Here is a 25530-nt window from a genome sequence, read left to right on the forward strand (position 1 = left end):
CCACCAAGGTCCGGCTAACCGGCCTATAATTTCCTGACTTTTGTCTCCTTAAACAGAGGAATTATATTTGTGATTTTCCATCCTATGAGATACTCCCTGACAATACTGATTATTTAAAGATTACTTCTACTGACTCTAAGATGTTTTTAGCTACAGTTTGGGGTGGTAGTCCATCTGGTGATTTATTCACTTTCTGGCCTTTCAACTTCCCAGTGCCTTCTCCGCCACTAAACTCACTTCTGCTCCTTGACTCTTGAACTTCCAGCATGTCACTGCTATCTCCCATTGAAAACAATGACACTAAGTACCTATTTGGTTCCTCTGCTATTTCTTGATTCCTATTACTATTTCACCAGCATCATTTTCTAGTGCTGCAACATTCACTCATCTCTCACTTAACTTTTACGTAACCAAAAAAAAACTTCTGTAACTCTCTTTGGTATTATTGGGTAATTTACCCACATATTTCATCTTCTCTCCTTGCATTGCATTTTAATTGTCCTCTGTTGGTTTTTAAACAAAAACAGATCAAATAATGACTTACCTCTGTGGAGTTCTTCCACCTGCTGAATGACATTATCTTTTTCTTCAATCAATCTTAAATTCTGTGGATAAGAGTGAAATTATAAGCAGAATGATATTAAGCACAAACACAATATGTGGTGCCCAGTGTCATTACTGACTCAGAATCTGGGAGATGTAAATACTACTGCTGTTCAGGAGGCTTTAAACTAATGTGGCAGGGGGATAGGAACAAGTGCAGAGAGACAGAGGGGTGTAAAATGAGGGTAGAAGCAAAAAGTAGTAAGGTGAAAAATAAAAGTGGCAGGCAGGCAAATCCAGGGCAAAAAGCAAAAAGAGCCACTTTTCAACATAATTGTATAAGGGCTAAGAGTGTTGTAAAAACAAGCCTGAAGGCTTTGTGTATCAATGCGAGGAGCATTCGTAACAAGGTGATGAATTGAATGTGCAGATAGTTATTAATGAATATGAAATAGTTGGGATCCCAGAGACATGGCTCCAGGGTGACCAAGGATGGGAGCTCAACATCCAGGAATATTCAATATCCCGGAGGGATAGACAGGAAAGAAAAGGAGGTGGGATAACATTGCTGGTTAAATAGGAGATTAACGCAATAGAAAGGAAGGACATTAGCCTGGAGGATGTGGAATCGATATGGGTAGAGCTGCATAACACTAAGGGGCAGAAAACACAGGTGGGAGTTGTGTATAGGCCACCTAACAGTAGTAGTGAGGGTGGGGATGGCATTAAACAGGAAATTAGAAATGCGTGCAATAAAGGAACAGTAATTATAATGGGTGACTTCAATCTACATATAGATTGGGTGAACCAAATTGGTAAGGATGCTGAGGAAGAGGATTTCTTGGAATGTGTGCGGGATGGTTTTCTGAACCAACATGTCGAGGAACCAACTAGAGAGCAGGCCATTCTAGATTGGGTATTGAGCAATGAGGAAGGGTTAGTTAGCAACCTTGTCGTGCGAGGACCCCTGGGTAAGAGTGACCATAATATGGTGGAATTCTTCATTAAGATGGAGAGTGACATAGGTAGTTCAGAAACAAAGGTTCTGAACTTAAAGAAGGGTAACTTTGAAGGTATGAGATGTGAATTAGCTAAGATAGACTGGCAAATGATATTTAAAGGGTTGATGGTGGATATACAATGGCAAGCATTTAAAGATCGCATGGATGAACTACAACAATTGTTCATCCCAATTTGGCAAAAGAATAAACCAGGGAAGGTAGTGCACCCGTGGCTGACAAGGGAAATTAGGGATAGTATCAAGTCCAAAGAAGAAACATATAAATGAGCAAAAAAAAAAGCGGCACACCTGAGGACTGGGAGAAATTCAGAGACCAGCAGAGGAGGACAAAGGGCTTAATTAGGAAAGGGAAAAAAGATTATCAGAGAAAGATGACAGAGAACATAAAAACTGACTGTAAAAGCTTTTATAGATACGTGAAAAGAAAAAGATTGGTCAAGACAAATGTAGGTCCTTTACAGTCAGAAACAGGTGAATTGATCATAGGGAACAAAGACATGGCGGACCAATTGAATAACTACTTTGGTTCTGTCTTCATTAAGGAGGACATAAATAATCTTCCGGAAATAGTAAGGGACTGAGGGTCTAGTGAGATGGAGGAAATGAGGGTAATACATGTTTGTAGGGAAGTGGTGTTAGGTAAATTGAAGGGATTAAAGGCAGATAAATCCCCAGGGCCAGATGGTCTGCATCCCAGAGTGCTTAAGGAAGTAGCCCAAGAAATAGTGGATGCATTAGTGACAATTATTCAAAACTCCTTAGATCCTGGATTAGTTCCTGAGGATTGGAGGGTAGCTAATGTAACCCCACTTTTTTAAAAAGGAGGGAGAGAGAAACCGGGGAATTATAGACCGGTTAGTCTGACATCGTTGGTGGGGAAATTGCTGGAGTCGGTTATCAAAGATGTGATAACAGCACATTTGGAAAGAGGTGAAATCATCAGACAAAGTCAGCATGGATTTGTGAAAGGAAAAGGAATCTTATAGAATTTTTTGAAGACATAACTAGTAGAGTGGATAGGGGAGAGCTAGTGGATGTGGTATACTTATATTTTCAAAAGGCTTTTGACAAGGTCCCACACAGGAGATTAGTGTGCAAACTTAAAGCATATGGTATTAGGGGTATGGTATTGATGTGGATAGAGAATTGGTTGGCAGACAGGAAGCAAAGAGTGGGAGTAAACGGGACCTTTTCAGAATGGCAGGCAGTGACTAGTGGGGTACTGCAAGGCTCAGTGCTGGGACTCCAGTTGTTTACAATATATATTAATGATTTAGACGAGGGAATTAAATGCAGTATCTCCAAGTTTGCGGATGACACGAAGCTGGGCGGTGTTAGCTGTGAGGAGGATGCTAAGAGGATGCAGGGTGTCTTGGATAGGTTAGGTGAGTGGGCAAATTCATGGCAGATGCAATTTAATGTGGATAAATGTGAGGTTATCCACTTTGGTTGCAAGAACAGGAAAACAGATTATTATCTGAACGGTGGCCAATTAGGAAAAGGGGAGATGAAACGAGACCTGGGTGTCATTGTACACCGGTCATTGAAGGTGGGCATGCAGGTACAGCAGGCGGAGAAAAAGGCAAATGGTATGTTGGCATTCATAGCAAAAGGATTTGAGTACAGGAGCAGGGAGGTTCTACTGCAGTTGTACAAGGCCTTGGTGACACCGCACCTAGAATATTGCGTGCAGTTTTGGTCCCCAAATCTGAGGAAAGACATTCTTGCCATAGAGGGAGTACAGAGAAGGTTCACCAGATTGATTCCTGCGATGGCAGGACTTTCATATGAAGAAAGACTGGATCGACTAGGCTTATACTGGCTGGAATTTAGAAGATTGAGGGGGGATCTTATTGAAACCTATAAAATTCTAAAGGGATTGGACAGGCTAGATGCGGGAAGATTGTTCCCGATGTTCGGGTAGTCCAGAACGAGGGGTCACAGTTTAAGGATAAAGGGGAAGCCTTTTAGGACTGAGATGAGGAAAAACTTCTTCACACAGAGAGTGGTGAATCTGTGGAATTCTCTGCCACAGGAAACAGTTGAGGCCGGTTCATTGGCTATATTTAAGAGGAAGTTAGATATGGCCCTTGTGGCTAAAGGGATCAGGGGGTATGGAGAGAAAACAGGTACAGGGTTCTGAGTTGGATGATCAGCCATGATCATACTGAATGGCGGTGCAGGCTCGAAGGGCCAAATGGCCTACTCCTGCACCTATTTTCTATGTTTCTATGTAAAGAGAAAACATGAACCAAGTCCAAGTAAGCAAGGTCTCCAAGATCCACATTCAGTCACCTGCTTTGGATGTGGTGATCCCTTTGAACATATGCTGGCAGACCAAGTAATATAAATGTTTCATAATCTGAGATACAGACACTTTATCTGAGGGTGGAGGTCTATTGTATGTTAGCATCACATGAGTGGGGGAGAAGGGGGGGAAGAAGGGGGAGGGGGAAGGGGGAAGAGGGGAGAAGAGGGTACAAGCTGGCAGGTGATAGGTGAACCCAGGTAAGGGGATAGGTGGGTCGGTGAAGGACGAAGGTTGATATGAGAAGCTAGGAGGTTATTGATGGAAAAGGTAAAGTCTGGAGAAGAAGGAATCTAATAGGAGAGGAGAGTGGACCATGGGAGAAACAGAAGGAGGAGTGGCACAGACGGAAGTGATCAGCAGCTGAGAAGAATGGAAGGGGTAAGAAAAAAGCAAGAATGGGGAATGGAAAAAGAGAAAAGTTGGGGTGAGAGAGAAATTACTAGAAGTCATAGGGATCATATAGTATCTTCATACTATCAGGTTGGAATATGAGATGTTGTTCCTTCACCCTGAGATTGGCCTCATCGTGGCAGTAGAGGAGGCCATGGACAGACTTGTCCGAATAGTAATGGGAAGTAAAATTAAAATGGATGGTCACCAGCAAATTCTGTTTGTTGCAGTGGACAGAGCAAAGTTGTTCAACAGAGTGGCCCTCAAGTCTGCAATGGGTCTCACCAATATCGAGGAGACTACACTGGGAGCACTGAATACAGTAGATAACCACATATTTCAGCTATTCCTGCAGGCTCTTATACCTCCCTTTTGAATGTAGTAATGATAAGAGGAGATTGGGTCCCTTAATGACAGAAGCTGCCTTTTTCAGGATCACCTTTTGAAGTTGTCCTCGATGCTGGGGAGTCTACAGCCTTTCAACTTTCTCTGTCCTTTATCTACCAGGTATCTATTTTTCCTCCCTGATCTTGTATCTTGATACTTCCCTCTCTGATTGCCCTTTTTGGATGTGTCTGTAATATTCCCTCTATGGCTTCGTGCCAATGCGTTTGTTTTAGAACTTGTGAAATTATTCAGAAACTATTTGCTTCTTTAAAGATTTATATCAACATAAATTATTGCTTGCTATGGAAAACTACTCACCTCTTCCTTTATCTTCTCATTTTCTTTCAGAATTTCTTCATATTCATCAATTGCTACATAAGTAAAAAAAAAATCCGATGTAAAAAAGGTCTGTGTAATTTTGAATATTGCAAATCCATAAACCGATCATATCCCCAATATTAAATTCCAACCATATCAGGGTTTTTCATCATAGTGTAAGAATTGAGGAAGACAGAGAAACTAGAGCTGAACAAAATTACTGAGATATAAAGTAGGAATATTAAATAAATTCTTCACATCATGAATAATGACTATAAATATTAGACCTTGTCAGTATAGGTCAGGAAACACAGAGGTGACTTCGGGCTGAAACTTTGCACAGATTCAGACATGGGAAGCAGGTTTTTAAATAGCTTCATGTTAATGGAGGGTGTAATAGGGGAACACAAGCAGCATTGAAATCATTGAGATATGAGTGCTCACTTCAGCAGGACAAGAACTGAGCTACATCCAGTATCATGACATTAGAGAGAATGTCAAACACAGCACCGCAATTTGAAATGGACCAGCTAATCTTCAGATGGTTGTCCATTAAATGTAGCTTATTTGATTGGCACTCATTCATCACTACTTTAAGCCTTCCTTCTATTATATATGCAGAATTTCTATAACTGTCCTAAAATTTATAATTAAGGAGCTGAAATAGTGTTTCTACTGTGCAAAGTGTCCTATTTGACCTATTTTTATATTTGGTTCACTTGATTGTGTTACTCAACGATTAATCCAAAATCTCTGAATACTCCAGTTTTTGTTTATATTACAATTTAATTATTAAAATATTCAAATTATAAAATCAATTTAATTATTATAAAATATTATGCCCTCTTTTCATTGCTACATCAAGGAGGTCCAGGAGCTCAAAGACACACACTCAATGTTTTAGCAACAGCTTCTTCGCCATCACCATCAGCTTTCTGAATGTACCCACGTTCACCACCTATTTTTTCTTTGTTTTTGCTCTTTTTGCACTATTATCACATTTAATTTCTTATATTTCTTACTGTAATTTGTTTTTTATTATGTATTGCTATGCACTGCCGCCACTGATATCAAACCTGATTCTGATTATGATTCTAATAAACTTAATTCCACAATCCTGTCTACCAATGTAATTCTTTCAACTCCTTGCTTACAAAGAATTCATCTTTCTCTGTCTTATAAATATTTAAAAACTGTTTCAAGTGCCCATTGAGAGAGCTCCAAAGATTCATGACCCTTGGAGAGATAAATAATTACCTCAATGAGTGAGCCTATGGTATGTTGAATACTGGGTGAATGAGTAATCTTGGGGTACCGCAAGTCTGTGTCTTTATTGATGCTACATGCTTGAGTGCTCTGTGGTGGGTGCTGATGCTTTTTTTTTGCTGGTGGGGGGCTGTTGCCTTGCTACTGCTTACGCGTAGGAGGGGGGAGTTGGGGGGAGACTTTGGGGTTCTAACATTTAACTGTTATTCATTCTTAGGGGGCACACCCTGTTTTCATGGATGGTTGCGGAGAAAAAGTATTTCAGGATGTATATTGTATTCATTTCTCTGACTTTAATGTTCCTTTGAAACATTTTCACTTTAAATGGATATCCCTTTATTTTTAAATCGTGACTCTTAGTTTAATTTTGTTTGGTTGCATGTCTACACACACACAGTCAGATGATCACTGGATCCAGATGAGATATACCCCAGCCTACTGTGGGAAGTGAAGGAGGAGATTGCTGAGCCTCTGGCGATGATCTTTGTATCATCAATAGGGATGGCAGAAGAACCAGAGGATTGAAGGTTGCAAATGTTGTTCCCTTGTTCAAGAAATGGAGTGGAGATAACCCAGGAAATTATAGACAAGTGAGTCTCACTTCAGTGGTGGGCAAGTTGTTGGAGAAGATCCTGAGGGGCAAGATTCATGAGCATTTGGAGAGACATAATCTGATTAGGGATAGTCATCATGGCGTTATCAAAGGCAGGTCGTACCTTACGAGCCTAATTGAGTTATTTGAGGAAGTAACTAAACACATTGATGAAGGAAGAGTAGTAGATGTAGTGTATGTGGATTTCAATAAGACAGTTGATAAGGTTCCCCTGGCACACTCATTCAGAAAGTCAGGAGGCATGGGGTCCAAGGAGATCTTGCTTTGTGGATGCAGAATTGGCTTGTCCACAGAAGGCAAAGGGTGGTTGTAGATAGTTCGTATTCTGCATGGAGGTCGATTACCAGTGGTGTTCCACAGGGATCTGTTCTGGGACCCCTCATCTTTGTGCTTTTCATAAATGACCTTGATGAAGTAGTAGAAGACTGGGTTAGTAAGATTGCTGATGACACAAAGGTTGGGGGTGTTGTTGATAGTCTGGAGGGTTGTCAGAGATTACAGCGGGACAGCGATAGGTGCAGAACTGGGCTGAGAATGGCAGGTGGAATTCAAGACATAAGTATGAAGTAGTTAAATTTGGTAGGCAAATTTGAAGACAGAATATGGTATTAATAGTTAGACTCTTTGCAGTGTGGAGGATCAGAGAGGTCTTGGGGTCTATGTCCACAGGACACTTAAAGCTGCTACACAGGTTGATTCTGTGGTTAAGAAGACGTATGGTGTGTTGGCCTTTATATATATATATATAAATATAGACACAACAGTGGCTATATTTCATTAGGAGTTTGTGGAGATTTGCATGTCAAAGATACTCACTAACTTCTATAGATGCACATTGGAGAGCATTTTAACTGGTTTCACCATCTGGTATGAAGGGGCCATTGCACAGGATCAGAAAAAGCTGCAGAAGGCTGCAAAGTCAGCCATCTTCATCATGGGTACTCACCTCCCCAGCACTGAGGACATGTTTGAAAGGCAATGCCTCATAAACTTGGCATCCAAGATTAAAGGACCCCGCTGCCTCTTCCCATTGCTACCATCAAGGGGGAGGTACAGGAGTCTGAAACTACACACTCAACATTTTAGGAACAGCTTCTTCCCCTCCACCATCAATTTTCTGAATGGACAATGAACCAATTATTGACTTTTAACAACTGTATTGTGTATGGAGATTGATCCTGCATGCAAGGAATTCAAACATAAATTTACCAAAGGGTCAATATCCTTAGCTGTTAATCAATTCTGTACAACAATAACATCTCTCTGTTTCAGACTTCAGAACAGTGTGGTGACAGGATACATGCCATTCTTCTTGTGCATGAGTATAATAAAGCGTGGTTGATGAATGAGTATAAGTGGTTAGAAACTAGCTGATCGATGATGACAATGATAACAAGGCCCCAATATAAGTTCAAGGAAACATAACCTCATCTTCCAGGCAAGCACGCTGCAGTCTTCAGGGTTTAAATGGAAATGTAAAACTTCAGGGTTCTTACTTATTCCTTGTATCAGATCTGAGAACTTCTGTTCTAGGTCAACCACCTGTAATTGTAGTTTAGGTATACTCTGTCAATAAGCATAGACTGACTTAACTACATGTGGATTTTATGTTCCTTGTTTTTAGTTCTCATTTCATAACCTTAAAGATAGATAGATAGAATAATAGAAAGAGAGGGAGAGGGAGACAGAGACAGAGGTGTATAGATATATACCTGTATAGAGAGAGGGACAGAGATACCCTGCAATTTCTGCACTAGGGTCCCACAGGGCCCAAGGGAACACGTTGTTAGGTCTTGGGGATTTATCCACCCTAATTTGCATCAGAACGGCAAGCACCTTCTCCGCTATTATCTGTATGGAGTCTTTGACCTCACTGCTGCATTGCCTTACATCTACAGACTGTGTCCATCTCCCGAGTAAACAGATGCAAAAAAATCCATTTATGATCTCCTCATCTCTTTCGGCTCCACACATACATTACCTCCATGATCTTCCAGAGGATTAATTTTATCCTTTGCTATCCTTTTGATGTTAATATATCTGTAGAAGCCTTTAGGATTCTCTTTCACCTTGCCTATTACAGAAAACTCTTGTCTTCTTTTAGCCCTCCTGATTTCCTTCTTAAGTGTTCTCTTATTTCTTATTTTGAGGTAACTCGTTGGTTCCTGACTGTCTACAACTGGTATACACCACCTTCTTTGTAACCAGGGCCTCAACATCTCTCAAAAATCAATAACCCTCAATCTGTTATCTATGCCTTTTACTCTGATTGGAACATTCAAACTCTGTACTCTCAAAATACATACCTATATGTACTTTGATAAAAAAATTTACTTTGAACTTTGATTAAAAGCAGGTGTACAGATGTACCTAATAAAGTAGCCAATGAGTGATTTTAAGGCAGATATATTAAGCAATTTTTTCTAATTTAAACTTCATAACAGTGAATCTCATACATTGATGCATAGTGACATTTGATTCTGCAGTGAACCCTAACCCTTACACTTCCATTTTCAACACCTTTATTTGTGTGATGTGATGGAAATAGTGTGCAATCTTACTTCTGCTAACAATTCTTCCTCTATTCCCCGCTCTGACCGTTTGCCTCTTCTCACCTGCCTGTTACTTCCCCTGGGTCCCTCCTCCTTCCCTTTCCCCTGCAGTCCACTCTCTTCTGCTGTCAGACTGTTTCTTCTCCAGCCCTTGGTTTTTCCCACCACTTGGCTCAATATCATCTTCCAGCTGGCCTCCTTCCAATCCTCCACCAACCTTTTTATTCTGGCATACTCCCCCTTCCTTCTCAGTCCTGAGGAAGGATCTCAGCCTGAAACTTTGACTATCCATTCATTTCCATAGATGCTGCCTGAACTGCTGAGTTCCTCCAGCATTTTGTGTGTGCTGCTTTGGATTTCCAGCACCTGCAGACTATCTTGCATTAAAGATACAAAAAATCATTTCACTTAAAACCCTTAGAAGATGAACCACAGTTATCATCACACCATCAGCTTAATGTGATCTCCAATCCATGTCACACACATGAAATTTAACACAAGGGGATACATATGCCCATTCTCCCTGTGAATATTGGGGTTTCCCCTTGTGTGTTGGTTTCTTTCCACATCCTAAAGATATGCCGGCAGGCTAATTAGTGAGTGTAAACTAATATTAATATAGGTTAGTAATGTGGCATCCATCCTTAAGGACCCCCATCACCCAGGACACGCCCTCTTCTCATTGCTACCATGAAGGAAGGAACTGGCACAGGAGCCTGAAGACGCACACTCAATGATTCAGGAACAGTTTCTACCCTTCTGCCATCAGATTTCTGAATAGGCAATGAAGACATGAATATTAACTGATGATGTTTTGTACTACTTACTTAATTTAATTTTTACATACATTTCTGACCGTAATTTATAGTTTTTAAAATTATGTATTATAATGTACTGCTACCACAAAACAACAGATTTCATGACATATGCTGGTGCCACCACTGAGGAGATTTTCTAAACATAGCGCCTCCAGGAGGCGGCATCTATCATTAAAGATACTCATCCTCCGGGACATACTCTCTCTTCTCAGAGAGACTGAAGATGCACACTCAACATTTTCAGAACACTTCCTTTCCCTCTGCAATCAGATCTTGGATTGATTCATGAACACTGCCACATTATTTGGCTCTTTTTGCACTTTTTTTTTAATATGTTCTTATTGAAACTTAAAGTATTTTTGTGATTTTCACTGTACTCCTGCTCTCTCCTTTTCCATTCCTCATTCCTCATGGTCCATTCTCCTCCAATCACATTCCTTCTTCTTCAGCTCTTTACTGCTTTCACCTATCTACACTTAGCTTGTTACTTCATTGCCCCTTCCCCCAGCCATCCATGCATCTTCCCTCACACCTAAAATGCTGGAGGAACTCAGCAGGCCAGGAAGCATCTGTGGAAAAAAGTACAGTCGACACTTCAGCAAAAACCTTTCTGCAGGCCTGCCATTTCGGCCCAAAAAGTCAACTGTATTTTTTCCATAGATGCTGCCTGACCTGCAGAGTTCCTCCAGCATTTTGTGTGTGTTGTTCGAATTTCCAACATCTGCAGATTTTCTCTTGTTTGCTCCTCCTCACCTGCCAGCTAATACACCTTCCTCTCCCACCACCTTCTTCTTCTGGTTTCTGCCTGTTCCCCACTTCCTCTGCAGTCCTGCCGAAGGGTCGCAGATCAAAATTTCAACCGTAAGTGTTGCCTGACCTGCAGCGTTCCTCCAGCATTTGGTGTGTGCTGGTCAAGACTTCCAACAATTGGCTGTGTGGGAGAAGACAGAGATTGGCAGTGGAGGATTGCTTCTCAGACTGGAGGCCTGTGACTAGTGGTGTGCCTCAGGGATCTGTGCTGGGACCATTGTTGTTTGCTGTCTATATCAATGATCTAGATGATAATGTGGTAAATTGGATAAGCAAGTTTGCTGATGACAGTAAGATTGGAGGTGTTGTGGACAGCGAGGAAGGTTTTCAAAGCTTGCAGAGGGATCTGGACCAACTGGAAAAATGGGCCAGAAAATGGCAGACAGGTGTGAGGTGATGCATTTTGGAAGGACAAATCAGGGTAGGACATACACAGTAAATGGTAGGGCACTGAGGAGTGTGGAAGAACAAAGGGATCTGGGAGTTCTGATACATTACTCCCTGAAAGTGGCATCACAGGTAGACAGGGTTGTAAAGAAGGCTTTGGGCATCCTAGCATTCATAAATCAAAGTATTGAGTATAGGAGTTGGGATGTTATGGTGAGGTTGTATAAGACACTGGTGAAGCCAAATTTAGAGTATTGTGTGCAGTTCTGGTCATCTAACTATAGGAAGGATATCAGTAAGATTGAAAGAGTGCAGAAAAGATTTACTAGGATGTTGCCTGGTCTTGAGTTACAGGAAAAGATTGAACAGGTTAGGACTTTATTCCTTGGAGTGTAGAAGAATGAGAGGGGATTTGATAAAGGTTTACAAAATTATGAGGGGTATAGACAGAGTAAATGCGAGTAAGCTCTTTCCACTTAGACTAGGAGAGATAAATACGAGAGGACATGGCTTTAGGGTGAAAGGGGAAAGGTTTAGGGGGAACGTTAGGGGGAACTTCTTCATTCAGAGAGTGGTGGGAGTGTGGAACGAGCTGCCATCTGACATGGTAAATGCAGGCTCACTCTTAAGCTTTAAGAGTAAATTGGATATATACATGGATGGGAGAGGTCTGGAAGATTATGGACTGGGCGCAGGTCAATTGAACTAGTGGAATAAAGTTTCAGCACAGACTAGAAGGGTTGAATGGCCTGTTTTCTGTGCTGTAGTGTTCTATGGTTCTAATATCTCGTGGTTCTGATTCTGAAGGGGACAACAGGGCATGAGGGATTTACAGGGCTGGGGAGGTGAGGGGGGGGGGTAGAATTCAGGAGACAAGAAGAAAGTGATAGGATCACTCTTCTGGGAACCAGCATGGCTCCAATTACATCCACATCTCCACATTGCAAATGTTTTAATCTTGCCAGATTTATCACATTACATGCAATAATAGGTCAGTGTTGTGCTGTTATACCATACAACTACATCAGCTAACAAGCTCTAGTTTGTTAATCTTCCAAATGTTTAAAGTGGCACTCTTAAGATTGTGGTCTATTTGTTGAAATAAACTTTTGATAAAGCATTTATCAAAATGTTTGTCTAATTTGTTAATTTGATCCATATAAAAGACTTAGAAACTCTTTGCTATTACCTACAATCACCTCAACCATCAGCCTCTGGAACCAAAGGGAATAACTTCACTCAACTTTATATGCTCCATCACTGAACCTAAGGACTCTTTCAAGGATTTTTCATCTCATGTTCTCGATACTTTTTGCTTTCTGATTTATTTTTTACTTAGTTTGTTGTCTTTTGTACATTAGTAGTTTGTCCGTCCTGTTGGGGTGGTCTATCATTGATTTTATAATGGTTATTGGATTTACTGCTCGCAAGAAAACGAAACTCAGGGGTGTGTATAGTGACATAATGTACTTCGATAATAAATCTACTTTGAACTTTGATAAAGTTACTGAAACTGGGACCTTGAGAAGATCATAAAGTTATCTTGGAGAGTAAGACCGCCGCAAATAGTACCATAAAACGAATTCGTCGACGAAGCCATGTTTTGTAAAAAAAAGCCTACCAAAGCAAAACTCCGAAAGTCCGCACAGTGAAGCATGCAGATAAACTACCATGAGTGTCCTGTTTATTTTATAGAAACATTCTGCACTCCCGCCGTTTTGTTGACTACAGTTGCCCTTACTCCCTCCATGCAAGTCAGGAACACTCGATCACCAGGCAGTTCTGGACCGCCAGAAGTCGATGAAGGTCCGTATTTTTTTGTATAGGTACCTAACAGTCTACGATGTTTATCCAACTTTGTACCCAGTTGTCAAATTTTCGAAATAGCTTCAAATAAATACTTTTGTAATAACTCGGGGGTCTTAACGAGTAAAAGGAAATAGTTTCCTTATCCCAAGCACGCACCTTGTTTCGACAAGTTGTTGAATGTTTTGATCTGCTGTTCGGAAGAGGCCATAGTCGCGAACCGTTCAGCCATGGGATCCGCCTGCAGCTGCGGGACTTCCGGCTGACCACAGGCTGCTGGCGTTCCAGGTGTAGCTGCCGAACGTGGTTTATTACAAGCACGCAACCTTGAACGTACTTTGAATACAAATCCGGAAGAAACCGAGAAGAATTCATTTCACTATGAAGAGGACCTAATTGATAAATACATTAGTTATATTTTTAAATTATTTTGTTTAACAACCATAAGTAGGCTTTTGCACCTGAGGCAAACAGTAGGACATAATTCTAACCGTCTGTCACCTTTTGGCTTTGTGAAATATCTCCCGTAACAAAATTAATTCTGAGCACAACCTCAGTGTTATGTAGTTATGGGCTGCTACTCATCAGCGTTATGTGCCGTGTCGTATCACGTGGTCTTGACCATGATTGTTCTTGGCAAATTTTGCGACTGAACGGGTTAGTCATTGCCTGCTTAGACCACAAGATAAAACTATCAATTCCATCATTCAAATCGTTGAGATGGGAAAAGAATTGGTCCCAACACAGACCCCTGTGGAACACCACACATCACCTTTTATTTCCACTCTTTGCTTCCTGCCGATCAGCCATGATAGAACGTTTCCAGTGATACCAGGGGCTTGCAGCTTGGTGCACAGCCTCATGTGTAGCACGCTGTCAAAGGCCTTCGAAAATCCAAGTACACAACATCAACCGATTCTCCTTTGTCTACCCTGCAGTAATTTCTTAAAATAATTCCAACAGATTTGCACTACCATTCAGGGCCCCAAACAGTCCTTCCAAGTAAGGAGAAACTTAAACTGTGAGTCTGTTGGGGTCCAGTGTTCCCGGTCATGTATATCGGTGAGACCCGATGTAGATTGGGAGACGGTTCCGCCGAGCACCTACGCTCTGTCCGCCAGAAAAAGCGGGATCTCCCAGAGGCCACACATTTTAATTCCACTTCCCATTCCGAAATGTCCACCCATGACCTTCTGTACTGTCATGATGAGGCCACACTCAAGTTGGAGGAGCAACACCTTATACAGTATTCTGTCTGGGTAGCCTCCAACCTGATGGCATGAACATTGATTTCTCAAACTTCTGGTAATACCCCCCTTCACCATTCCCCATTCCCTTTTCTCTCTCTCACCTTATCTCCTTGCCTGCCCATTACTTCTTCCCCCTTTTCTGATCAGACTCCCTGGTCTCCAGCCCTGTAATTCTCCCAGCAAACAAATTCTCAGCTCTTTACTTCATCCCTCCCCCCTCCTGGTTTCACCTACCACCTTGCGTTTCTCTCTCCCCTGCCCCACCTTTTAAATCTACTCCTCAGCTTTTTTCCATCTTTAGAGATTAGAAAATATTAGATTCCGATGTTGCACTAAGTTATTTAAAGCATATGCAAATCAATGGAAAAGTTTAACATATGGCCTGTAATGTACCTTGGTGTCTGTGCAGCCAACAAAGGCAGTTATTTATATATTCAACAACAAGACAAATACTGCTGCACTTACAGATTGAGATCAATGTTGGTTTTGTTTGCACCAGTCTACATGGCATGGCTGAACACTGAGTCATCTGACAACTGGGCACACTTCAACTTCAACCTGATTGTGGACTTCAGTTTGAGTCAGTATACAGAACTGCTCTTCATTGAGTGTTTTTTGTTTTTCATATCATTCCCTGTAAACTCCAGAGACCGTTGTGGGTTAAAATCCCTGAGATCCACAGTTCCTGAGGTGCTCAAACCACCAACAATCATTCCCCTGGTCACTTAGATCAGATTTCTTCCCCATTCTGTTGACAATAGACAATAGGTGCAGGAGTAGGTCATTCACCCTTCAAGCCAGCACTGCCATTCACTGTGATCACAGCTGATCACCCACAATCAGTAGCCCGTTCTCCCCATATCCCTTGACTCTGCTATCTTTAAGAGTTCTATCTAACTCTTTCTTAAAAGCATCTAGAGAATTGGCCTCCACTGCCTTCTGAGGCAGAGCATTCCACAGATCCACAAGTCTCTGGGTGAAAAAGTTTTTCCTCAACCCCGTTCTAAATAGCCTACCCCTAATTCTTAAACTGTGGCCTCTAGCTCTGGACTCTCCCAACATCGGGAACATGTTTCCTGCCTCTAGCATGTCGAATCCCTTAATAATCTTATATGTTTCAATCAGATCCCCACTCATCCTTCTAAATTCTGGTGTATACAAGCCCAGTTGCTCCAATCTTTCAGCATACGACAGTCCCGCCATCCCAGGAATTAACCTCGTGAACCTACGCTGCACTCCCTCAATAGCAAGAATGTCCTTCCTCAAATTTGGAGATGAAAAATGCACACAATACTCCAGGTGGGGTCTCATCAGGGCCCTGTACAACTGCAGAAGGACTTTTTTGCTCCTATACTCAATTTCTCTTGTTATGAAGGCCAGCATGCCATTAGCTTTCTTCACTGCCTGCTGTACCTGCATGCTCAGTGACTGATGAACAAGGACACCTAGATCTCATTGTACTTCCCCTTTTCCTAACTTGACACTATTCAGATAGTAATCTGCCTTCCTGTTCTTGCCACCAAAGTGGATAACCTCACATTTATCCACATTAAACTGCATCTGCCATACATTTGCCCACTCACCCAACCTGTCCAAGTCACCCTGCATTCTCATAACATCCTCCTCACATTTCACACTGCCACCCAGCTTTATGTCATCTGCAAATTTGCTAATGTTACTTTTAATCCCTTCATCTAAATCATTAATGTATATTGTAAATAGCTGTGGTCCCAGCACTGAGCCTTGCGATACTGCACTAGTCACTGCCTGTCATTCTGAAAGAGACCCGTTAATCCCTACTCTGTTTCCTGTCTGCCAACCAATTTTCTATCCATGTCAGTACACTACCCCCAATACCATGTGCTCTAATTTTGCCCACTAATCTCCTATGTGGGACGTTATCAAAGGCTTTCTGAAAGTCCAGGTACACTACATCCACTGGCTCTCCCTTGTCCATTTTCATAGTTACATCCTCAAAAAATTTCAGAAGATTAGTCAACATGATTTCCCCTTCATAAATCCATGCTGACTCGGACTGACCTTGTTACTGCTATCCAAATGTTGGTTGGTCTGAACAACAACTGAACCCTTGACCATGTCTGTCTGCTTTTATGTATTGAGTTGCTGCCACGTGATTGGCTCATTAGATATTTCCATTAACAAGTAGGTACCTAATAAAGTGGCCCTGAATGTATATTCAACATTAAGGGAAATAATGCTGAAGTTACAGTTTAAGATCAGCACTGGCTTTGCTCGTACCTAGTCTACAAGGACTGGCTGAACACTGAGTGATCTGAGCATACTTACAGTTTAACTTGATTGTGGACTTGCTTCAGTCTGAGTCAGTATGGTGGTGTGAAGCTAGTATACCATAAACATCAACTCGGATTTTTGTTTGTGTATCAAAAGCTAACAGTATGTTATCTTCAGCACATAACTAATGTCTAATATACTGTACATTATACCCCTACCCTAGAGTTTAGTTATCACTAAAACTAGTCAGAATCAGAATCAGGTTTATTGTCACCAGCATGTGTCATGAAATGTGTTAGACTTTGCAGCAGCAACAGTTCAATGCAATAAATAATAGAGGAGAAGAAAAAATAATAATAAATAAATAAATTACATTATACATATAATGTATATTTTTTTAATCATGCAAAAAACAGAAATAATATGTATTAAAAAAGTGAAGTAGTGTCCAAGGGTTCAATGTCTATTTAGGAATCAGATGGCAGAGGGGAAGAAGCTGTTCCTGAATCACTGAGTGTGTGTCTTCAGGCTCCTATACCTCCTACCTGATGGTTTACAGTGAGAAAAGGGCATGCCCTGGGTGCTGGAGGTCCTTAATAATGGACGTTGCCTTTCTGAGACACCGCTTCCTAAAGATATCCTGGGTACTTTGTAGATTAATACCCAAGATGGTGCTGATTAGATTTACAACCTTCTGCAGCTTCTTTCAGTCCTGTGCAGTAGCCCCTCCATACCAGACAGTGATGCAGCCTGTCCGAATACTCTCCATGGTACAACTATAGAAATTTTTGAGTGTATTTGTTGACATACCAAATCTCTTCAACCTCCTAATAAAGTATAGCCACTGTCTTGTCTTCTTTGTAGCTGCATCGATCTGTTGGAACCAGTTTAGATCCTCAGAGATCTTGACACATAGGAACATGAAAATGCTCATTCTCTCCACTTCTGATCCCTCTATGAGTATGTGTTCCTTCGTCTTACCCTTCCTGAAGCTCACAATCAGCTCTTTCATCTTCCTGACATTGAGTGCTGTGACATCACTCCCCTGGGGATGGGCACCTCCACTAGTTGGCATATCTCACTCATGTACGTCCTCCCGTCTCCATCTCAGATTCTACCAACAATGGTTGTATCATCAGCAAATGTATAGATGGTGTTTGAGCTATGTCTAGTGTTACAAACCCCGTAACTAAGTCACTTACCAGCAAAGATGGAGACATTCGTTGAAGTCTGATGATACTATTTTTAACAGTATTTATTGGTAAAAATAGACAAAAATAATATCAATGCAAATATACAGATAAAATACGTCGTCAATACTAATTCTAAAAGTGCGGGTATAATAATAACCAATAAGAAATAAGCTCTATCATTAGGGGATAATGTATTGTCTGATGGAAATATAAAGTTCACTCAGTTCATGCAGGCTGCAGCCTTTGGGGACCGCTGGGTTGCAATGGTTGGAGAGAGAGAGAGTTTGGGAGAAAAACTTGCTGACTTTCCTTTTATGATTTCGATCTGTCAGGAGTCTCGTTGTCATGGCCTTTCACTTGTGGCCTCTCCTTTAGCTAAACCGTTCTTCCATGAGGAGCCTGCCACCCTGGCAAGGAAGGACGCACGTGAGCCCCCACCAGCTGTCGCTATTAAACGCAGTCACGGGATCTCTAGCGTTTCTCCTGGTGTGTCAAAAGGGGTTGTTCCGCAGACCCTCTTTTATCCTTACTCACGGGGTCTCAGATGTCAATCAGGTTGGGATGATGCAATCCCTCAACCAGACCACTGTGGTTGTCCCCTGAGAGGTTTCAATGAATAGTACATTACTCAATACACAATTCCGTCTCCAAGAGACAATAGCCGTTATCGGTGGTTCCGTTTCGCTGAGGCCAGGACACATTCCAAACCCTGTGTATTCTGCCTGTCTCTCTCTCACTTCCTGGGTCCCAGACCTGAATTAATAGCGATCTTGTGATTCTCAAAAAGGAGGGGGGGGTGACTTTGTACCCTTCAGCCCCTCAGAGTTGTGTCACATTCGTAACACCCCCTTCCTTCTAAGATTTTTACCACCGGTAAAAATTAATTAATACAGAGTCTTACAGGATTTCAGAATCTAACACAATACAAAAGAGTTTTTTTTTTCACTACAGAGTAATACAGTGATGCATTCAATTCAGCATCTAAACAGTTAGCGATTACATTGTCACTTCCATTAATATCTTAATATCTTGTACCTTAATAAATTCTTGTAGCATCAGACTCCAATTTAATAACCACCTATTTTTATTCCTTTTCTTCAGCAAACAAAAACTGAAGAGTTGTGATCTTAGCTTACGTGTATATTACAAAAGTTCATGCAAATACTAATCTTTGTTTTACTTTCAAACTTAACAGTCAATCTTTCATGGGGTTGTCTTTATTAGTTACATGCTTTGTCAAAATCCCTTAAAACCGGATCCTGTTATTTAAAGTGACATCCCGTCAACCCTCGCCCCTTTTCCAGTTAACTCCCACGTGGTTAGCTTGCGCACCAGTGTGGAATAGGCTTTTGCATGCTCCTTTCATAGGAGTTATTTTATCAACAATGTTTTCTAAGCTTAGCCCATTTGCCGAATTTCCACACAATTCTTTATTTTTAAGCAAGTTGTTAGTTTTATCTTCAGGACCCTTCATTCTATTAGTTTTCAATTTAAAATCTGCAAGCGATCCCTCTTTGTCCAAATAGCATTTCAAATTCTGCCTCTTTACAGCACACTCTTGAATAACAATAGCGTGTGGGGCACCCTTACATTCCAAATCAACCTGTAATTGATTCGCAGGCATTAACAAGTCATTGTCCCTTCAGCCTGATTACTGCTTGTGACACCAATCCAGACTTTAAATTTTCTTCATTCAATTTAGGAACTACACTTTTCTCTTTTCCTTCAATAATAATATTCACCTCACCACCTTTTATCTCCTCACTAACTTTTAACACACCTTCGAACTCTAACAACTGGGAATTCTCACTTCCTACTAGTACCAAGGTTAACCCTTTCTTCACTGAACCAAGTCCATCTGACCCACAAGGACTGCTTTCCTTTTTAACTGAATCAAATACCTCAGACTTTTCCTGAGTTTCATTACTAGGTTCAGTACCACGTGCATCCACATCTTGAATACACTCAAACGGGACATCTGCCTCTTCCAGGCTTTCAATACCCATCCCCTTTTCAAATTCTAAGTTCCCCTGATCCTCCCAGTTACTCTCTGGGCAACTCCCTTCCGGAGTAAACTCAACCCTGCGGGCTGAAACAACCTCATCTGCCAACCCAGCAGACTTCTTCAAGGTAATGGCATCCTTTTCATCTAGGATTGCCCTCATTTCATTATCGGGAACACCTTTAGAATTTTCTTCAAACAGTTCTGTCAAACCAGACAGATCATCCATGTCCAACCCTGGACCTTCTAACAGCTCTATCTGTTTCTCATTTTTACTCCGTGCCTCTATAAATTTCCTCCTGGCTAAGGGCAGGTCTATCTCCTTTCCCTTACTCTCTTTCCCCTCCCTATTCTCCGTTTTACCACCCTCTAACCCCTCTTGGTACACGGTCGGTAAAAACGTCTCAGCTACATCGATACTGGCCTCTTTCTCAGCTGACTTTCTCGACATGCTGCGAGTGGTCGCGCATGAGGGATAGATCTTGGAACCTAGGGGTGGGTCCTCAACACTTACAGGCTGGCTTGTCAGCTCCATGGCCAACCAAACGTCACCACCAGCTAAATTGTTACCCAGAACGATATCTACGTCAGTTCTCGGAAGTTCTGATCACACCCCTATTTCAACTGGTCCAGATACCAGCTCACAATTTATAATGATCCTATGCAAAGGCACAGCTTCTGTCCCTTTTCCTATGCCTCTCAAAGCTACCTCTCCAGTCTCAGAACCAAAATCTAGTACCTTACTGCAAATCAATGACAGCTCAGCTCCAGTGTCTCTCCAGATCCGCACTGGAACTGGTGTGTCTCCCTCTTTCACAGACACGGTTCCTTCTGAAATAAATTTCTCGCGCCCCTCTCGTATTCTGTCTACCTGGGGCTTTCTCGTCGATTTACTGATCACCACAATACATCCTGTAGGGACTGCTGCTTTCTCTTTTCCTATCTCCTTCCTCGGAGCAGGGCACTTAGATGCAATATGACCCACCTTTCCACAATTAAAACAGGTCAAGCCAGGACCTCTCCTGCCGTCTTGCCTTTCTTCCTCCTTAATTTTACCACTAGCTCCCGGCTGGATCTTTGCCTCAGCCGGTGGGCTTTCTCTACCGTTCCCACGGTCTTTCTGGTAACTCTTATTCAAGGAAAACTTTGTCTTGTGGGTTAGGGCATATTCATCTGCGAACCTAGCAAATTCGGATATGGACTTATTCGGCTTCTCATTCAAATACATCTGGATATCATCCGAAACACAACCTTTAAATTCCTCAATCAGAATTAACTCCCTGAGACGCCAAAAATCCTCTTCCACCATTTCTGCTGCACACCAACGATCCAAGAGCACATCCTTCTCATTGGCAAACTCTGTGTACATCTGATTCCAACCTTTCTATAAATTTCTGAACTTTTGCTATAGGCCTCAATTCGTAGGTCCGAAGAATGGCCTCCTTTACTTTCTCATAATTCCCAGACCCCTCCTCCTCCATGGACAACGCCTCATATGCCCGTTGTGCCTTCCCTTTTAACACACTTTGTAACAACGCCACCCACTGATCTCTGGGCCACTTCTGAGTCACTGCCACCTTTTCAAAATGCAAGAAATAACTATCAATATCCATCTCCTCAAATGGAGGTACTAACCTAAACTCCCTACTAACATTAAACCTCTCCTCTCGGTCTAGCCCTTGAGCTCTTCGCTCTTGCCTTAACTTCTCCAGGTCCATCTCATGTTGCCTCTGTTTCTCCGTCTCCCTCTCCTTTTCAACTCTTTCCTTCTCTTTTTCTGCCCTTTCCTTCTCTTTTTTGGCTGCTTCCAGCTGTTTTAACTTAATTTCATGTTCCAACCTTAATTTCTCCAACTCTAACTGAGCCGTCCCACTAGCTGGTACCTTTTCAGGGATATTTTCCAATACCTCAGCTGAAAACACATTCTTCACAATATAATACTGAGTTATGGCCCTCCGCACCTCCCGCTTTTTCATTGACAACCTCACCTCTGCGAGATTTAGTCCTTTCGCAATATTTATCAAGTCTGACTTTGTGGCTGCCTCTAGCGCCTCCAGAGTCAGGTTTTCTATAAATTTGTCTACGTCCATCTTTGCTGGTTTCCTGTCTGGTTACCCACGCAACCAGACCCACGTTTGGATTTAAAAGCCCGATTTACTGGCCCTCCAATTTGGTATCAAATCTCGAGACGAGGCCCCATGTTGTTACGAACCCTGTAACTGGGTCACTTACCAGCAAAGATGAAGATGTCCGTTGAAGTCTGATGGTACTATTTTTAACAGTATTTATTAGTAAAAATACACAAAAATAATATCAATGCAAATATACAGATAATATACGTCGTCAATACTAAATCTAAAAGTGCGGGTATAATAATAACCAATAAGAAATAAGCTCTATCGTTGTCTAAGGGATAATGTATTGTCCAATGGAAATATAAAGTTCACTCAGTTCATGCAGGCTGCAGCCTTTGGGGACCGCTGGGTTGCAATGGTTGGAGAGAGAGAGAGATTTGGAGAAAAACTTGCCGACTTTCCTTTTATGATTTTGATCTGTCAGGAGTCTCGTTGTCGTGGCCTTTCACTTGTGGCCTCTCCTTTAGCTAAACCGTTCTTCCATGAGGAGCCTGCCACCCCGGCAAGGGAGGACGCACATGAGCCCCCACCGGCTGTCGCTATTAAACGCTGTCACGGGATCTCTAGTGTTTCTCCTGGTGCGTCAAAAGGGGTTGTTCCCCAGACCCCTCTTTTATCCTTACTCACGGGGTCTCAGATGTCAATCAGGTTGGGATGATGCAATCCCTCAACCAGACCACTGTGGTTGTCCCCTGAGGGGTTTCAATGAATAGTACAGCACTCAATACACAATTCCGTCTCCAAGGGTCAATAGCCATTATCAGTGGTTCCATTTCGCTGAGGCCAGGACACATTCCAAACCCTGCGTATTCTGCCTGTCTCTCTCTCATTTCCTGGGTCCCAGACCCGAATTAATAGCGATCTTGCGATTCTCAAAAAGGAGGGGGCAACTTTGTACCCTTCGGCCCCTCAGAGTTGTGTCACATTCGTAACACTAGCCACATAGTCATTGGTATAGAGAGAGTAGAGCATTGGGCTAAACTCACACCCTTGAGGTGCACCAGTGTTGATCATCAGCAAGGAGGAGATATTATCACCAATCCTCACAGATTGTGGTCTACTGGTTAGGAAGTCGAGGATCCAATTGCAGAGGGAGGTACAGAGGCCCAGGTTCTGTAACTTATCAATCAGGGTTGTGTGAATGATGGAATTAAATGCTGAGCTATAGTTGATGAACAGTATCCTGAGATAGGTGTTTGTGTTGTCCAGGTGGTCCAAAGCTGTGTGGAGAACCATTGAGATTGCATCTGACATTAACCTATTGTGGTGAGAGGCAAATTGCAATGGGTCCAGGTCCTTGCTGAGGCAGGAGTTCCATCTAATCATGACCAACCTCTCAAAGCATTTCATCACTGTAGATGTGAGTGCCACTGGGCGATAGTCATTAAGGCAGCTCACATTATTCTTCTTAGGTACTGATACAATTGTTGCCTTTCTGAAGCAAGTGGGAACTTCTGCCAGTAGTAGTGAGAGGATGAAAATGTCCTTGAATACTCCCGCGAGTTGGTTGGCACAGGTTTTCAGAGCCTTGCGAAGTTTCACTCTCTTTAAAACAGCCTAATATCTGTCTCTGAGACAGAGATCACAGGGTCTGCAGGTGCAGCAGGGATCTTCACGGCTGTAGTTATATTCTCCCTTTCAAAGTGGGCATAGAAGGCATTGAGTTCATCTGGTAGTGCCATTCATGCTATTGGTTTTCGCTTTGTAGGAAGTAATGTCTTGCAAACTAGTCTTGGACTTTGGTAGAGTAGATGCAAAAATGTGATTATAGATGCAATAACCTTTCCTAAACAGAAGTATGGTAGCAGGATCACTTGTATTAAGTTACATTGGAACCTGCCTAGCTTCGTAAAACTCTATAGAAATTATGAATAAATTAAATAAATCTGGTTTTTAAATGTGAAATAAAGGAATATCGAATAAAGAAACAACCCTTATGCAAATCTGTTTAGGCTGAGTGGTTTTAGCACAATTAGAGTGGTGTCTTTGTCCATTATCTGGACTCTGAAAACATTTCCTCCATCACATTTGCGTAAAAGAATAGCATAGCCCCTGTTATCACACTGTTCTGAAGTCAGATCAGATAAATACTATTTTTATACAGTCAATAAATCCTACTAGACATCAACTGATGATATTATGAGGTTAGTAAAGTAATTGTCCCTTATTTGGTGTGTGAGCCTTGAATTCTTAAATTAGATCCATATTTGGTCTCTGTATGCCAAATGGCTCCAGTCCCCTGCAGGACAAACACACTATGCTCTTCAAAGATCTATTTTGCTCGGGCTGTCTGACCTCTCTTTTCAAACTGTACAAGCCTGGACATTATGTTAGCACTTACTTTGCTGCAGCTTCCACAGCTCCATGATAGCAGAGCAGTTAGAGCGGGGGTGGCCAACCTTTTACCTTCCATGTGTCCATGTTTTCACGTACAAGTTCAGATGCGCCATACAACTCTTGTACCCCCATTCAATTCTTGTAAAAATATGTTAATATAGACATACTTAGCATTTTACATGATATATTGATTTAATATAAAAACAAGATAAACATTACTTACCTTAATGAGACTTTTAACAAATATATTTTATCTTCTTTTGATTTCTTCCTTTTTCTTAATCACATATTCTTTCCATAACTCAGATCCAAGCACTAGGTTTAGTTTTCCTTCTATTTCAGTCTGATGTTGTGTTTTATAGTGGCTATTAAGATCATGTCTTCTATTATGTGAGAAAGTGTTTTCACAAACAGTGCACAACGGTTTTCCTGACGGACCCGCTATAAGTAAGAACTAATTTTCCCACTGTTCATTGAATTCACGCTTACTATCACTTTCTGTTTTTCTTCTGCTCATTTTCTTTTGCACTGTGATGGATAACTGAATGCAGAAACAAGGCTTAATTTTTGAAAAAGTACAAAACTGCAAATGTTCACAAAGGACGAACAAAGCACAACTCCATAGCGCACAAGTGTCAATTGTAACCTGACGAAGGGTCTCGGCCCAAAACATTTCAACAGATGCTGCCCGACCTGCTGAGTTCATCCAGCTTTTGTACGTGTTGATTTGACCACAGCATCTGCAGTGTACTTTGTGTTTTCAATTGTAAACTAACTGGCAAAAACCTGCGACGCACCGCTGGTGCAGACGCCTGGCGCCTCAGGATCAAACAAGAATCAAACGTGTATTGAACAGTTATGGAACGACTGCAGAACAAAAGTCCTTTTTTCCGAGTTTGACTCTTTGAACATTTTTAAAATTGAAAACAGATTAATGTGAAAGAAGATAGCATTCACCAAAAGATGTGCATGAAATAATAAAATCGCTAAATTGCTAAGTTTTAGATTTATTCTCAGTAAAACCCATTTGAAGCTCTAAGCTACTTGAACTCCTGTTATAGATTTTTTTCTACAAATTGGTCTTTGGTTAATACTTTTTGCATGAGTAGGCTTACTTTTTAATTATTATCACTAGGGT

The 25530-nt window shown here is 41.6% G+C and overlaps 2 protein-coding genes across 2 annotated transcripts in view; both read right to left on the reverse strand.

Moving 5' to 3' along the window:
* Positions 1-13664, reverse strand: part of shtn1 (shootin 1) — a 99005-nt gene extending 85341 nt beyond the window's left edge. Inside the window, 3 exon segments of the mRNA XM_059947932.1 lie at positions 545-605; positions 4971-5023; positions 13382-13664. Coding sequence (XP_059803915.1) covers positions 545-605; positions 4971-5023; positions 13382-13454 — 187 coding nt within the window. The 5' untranslated portion in view covers positions 13455-13664.
* Positions 13665-18018: 4354 nt separating this feature from the next.
* LOC132379683 (uncharacterized) lies at positions 18019-25282 on the reverse strand. Its single transcript, XM_059947933.1, has 2 exons — positions 24616-25282; positions 18019-24530 (listed from the first exon to the last, which is right to left on the reverse strand). The coding sequence occupies exon 2, from the start codon at positions 20453-20455 to the stop codon at positions 19550-19552; it is 906 nt and encodes a 301-aa protein (XP_059803916.1). The 5' UTR covers positions 20456-24530; positions 24616-25282; the 3' UTR covers positions 18019-19549.
* Between the last annotated feature and the right edge of the window lie 248 nt (positions 25283-25530).

Source organism: Hypanus sabinus, chromosome 22 (genome assembly GCF_030144855.1).
Source record: "Hypanus sabinus isolate sHypSab1 chromosome 22, sHypSab1.hap1, whole genome shotgun sequence".
Classification (NCBI taxonomy): Eukaryota; Metazoa; Chordata; class Chondrichthyes; order Myliobatiformes; family Dasyatidae; genus Hypanus; species Hypanus sabinus.

Bases quoted from the DNA above. Each gene is read 5' to 3' on its own strand.
- LOC132379683 (XM_059947933.1), bottom strand. From the start codon at position 20,455: ATGGAGCTGACAAGCCAGCCTGTAAGTGTTGAGGACCCACCCCTAGGT.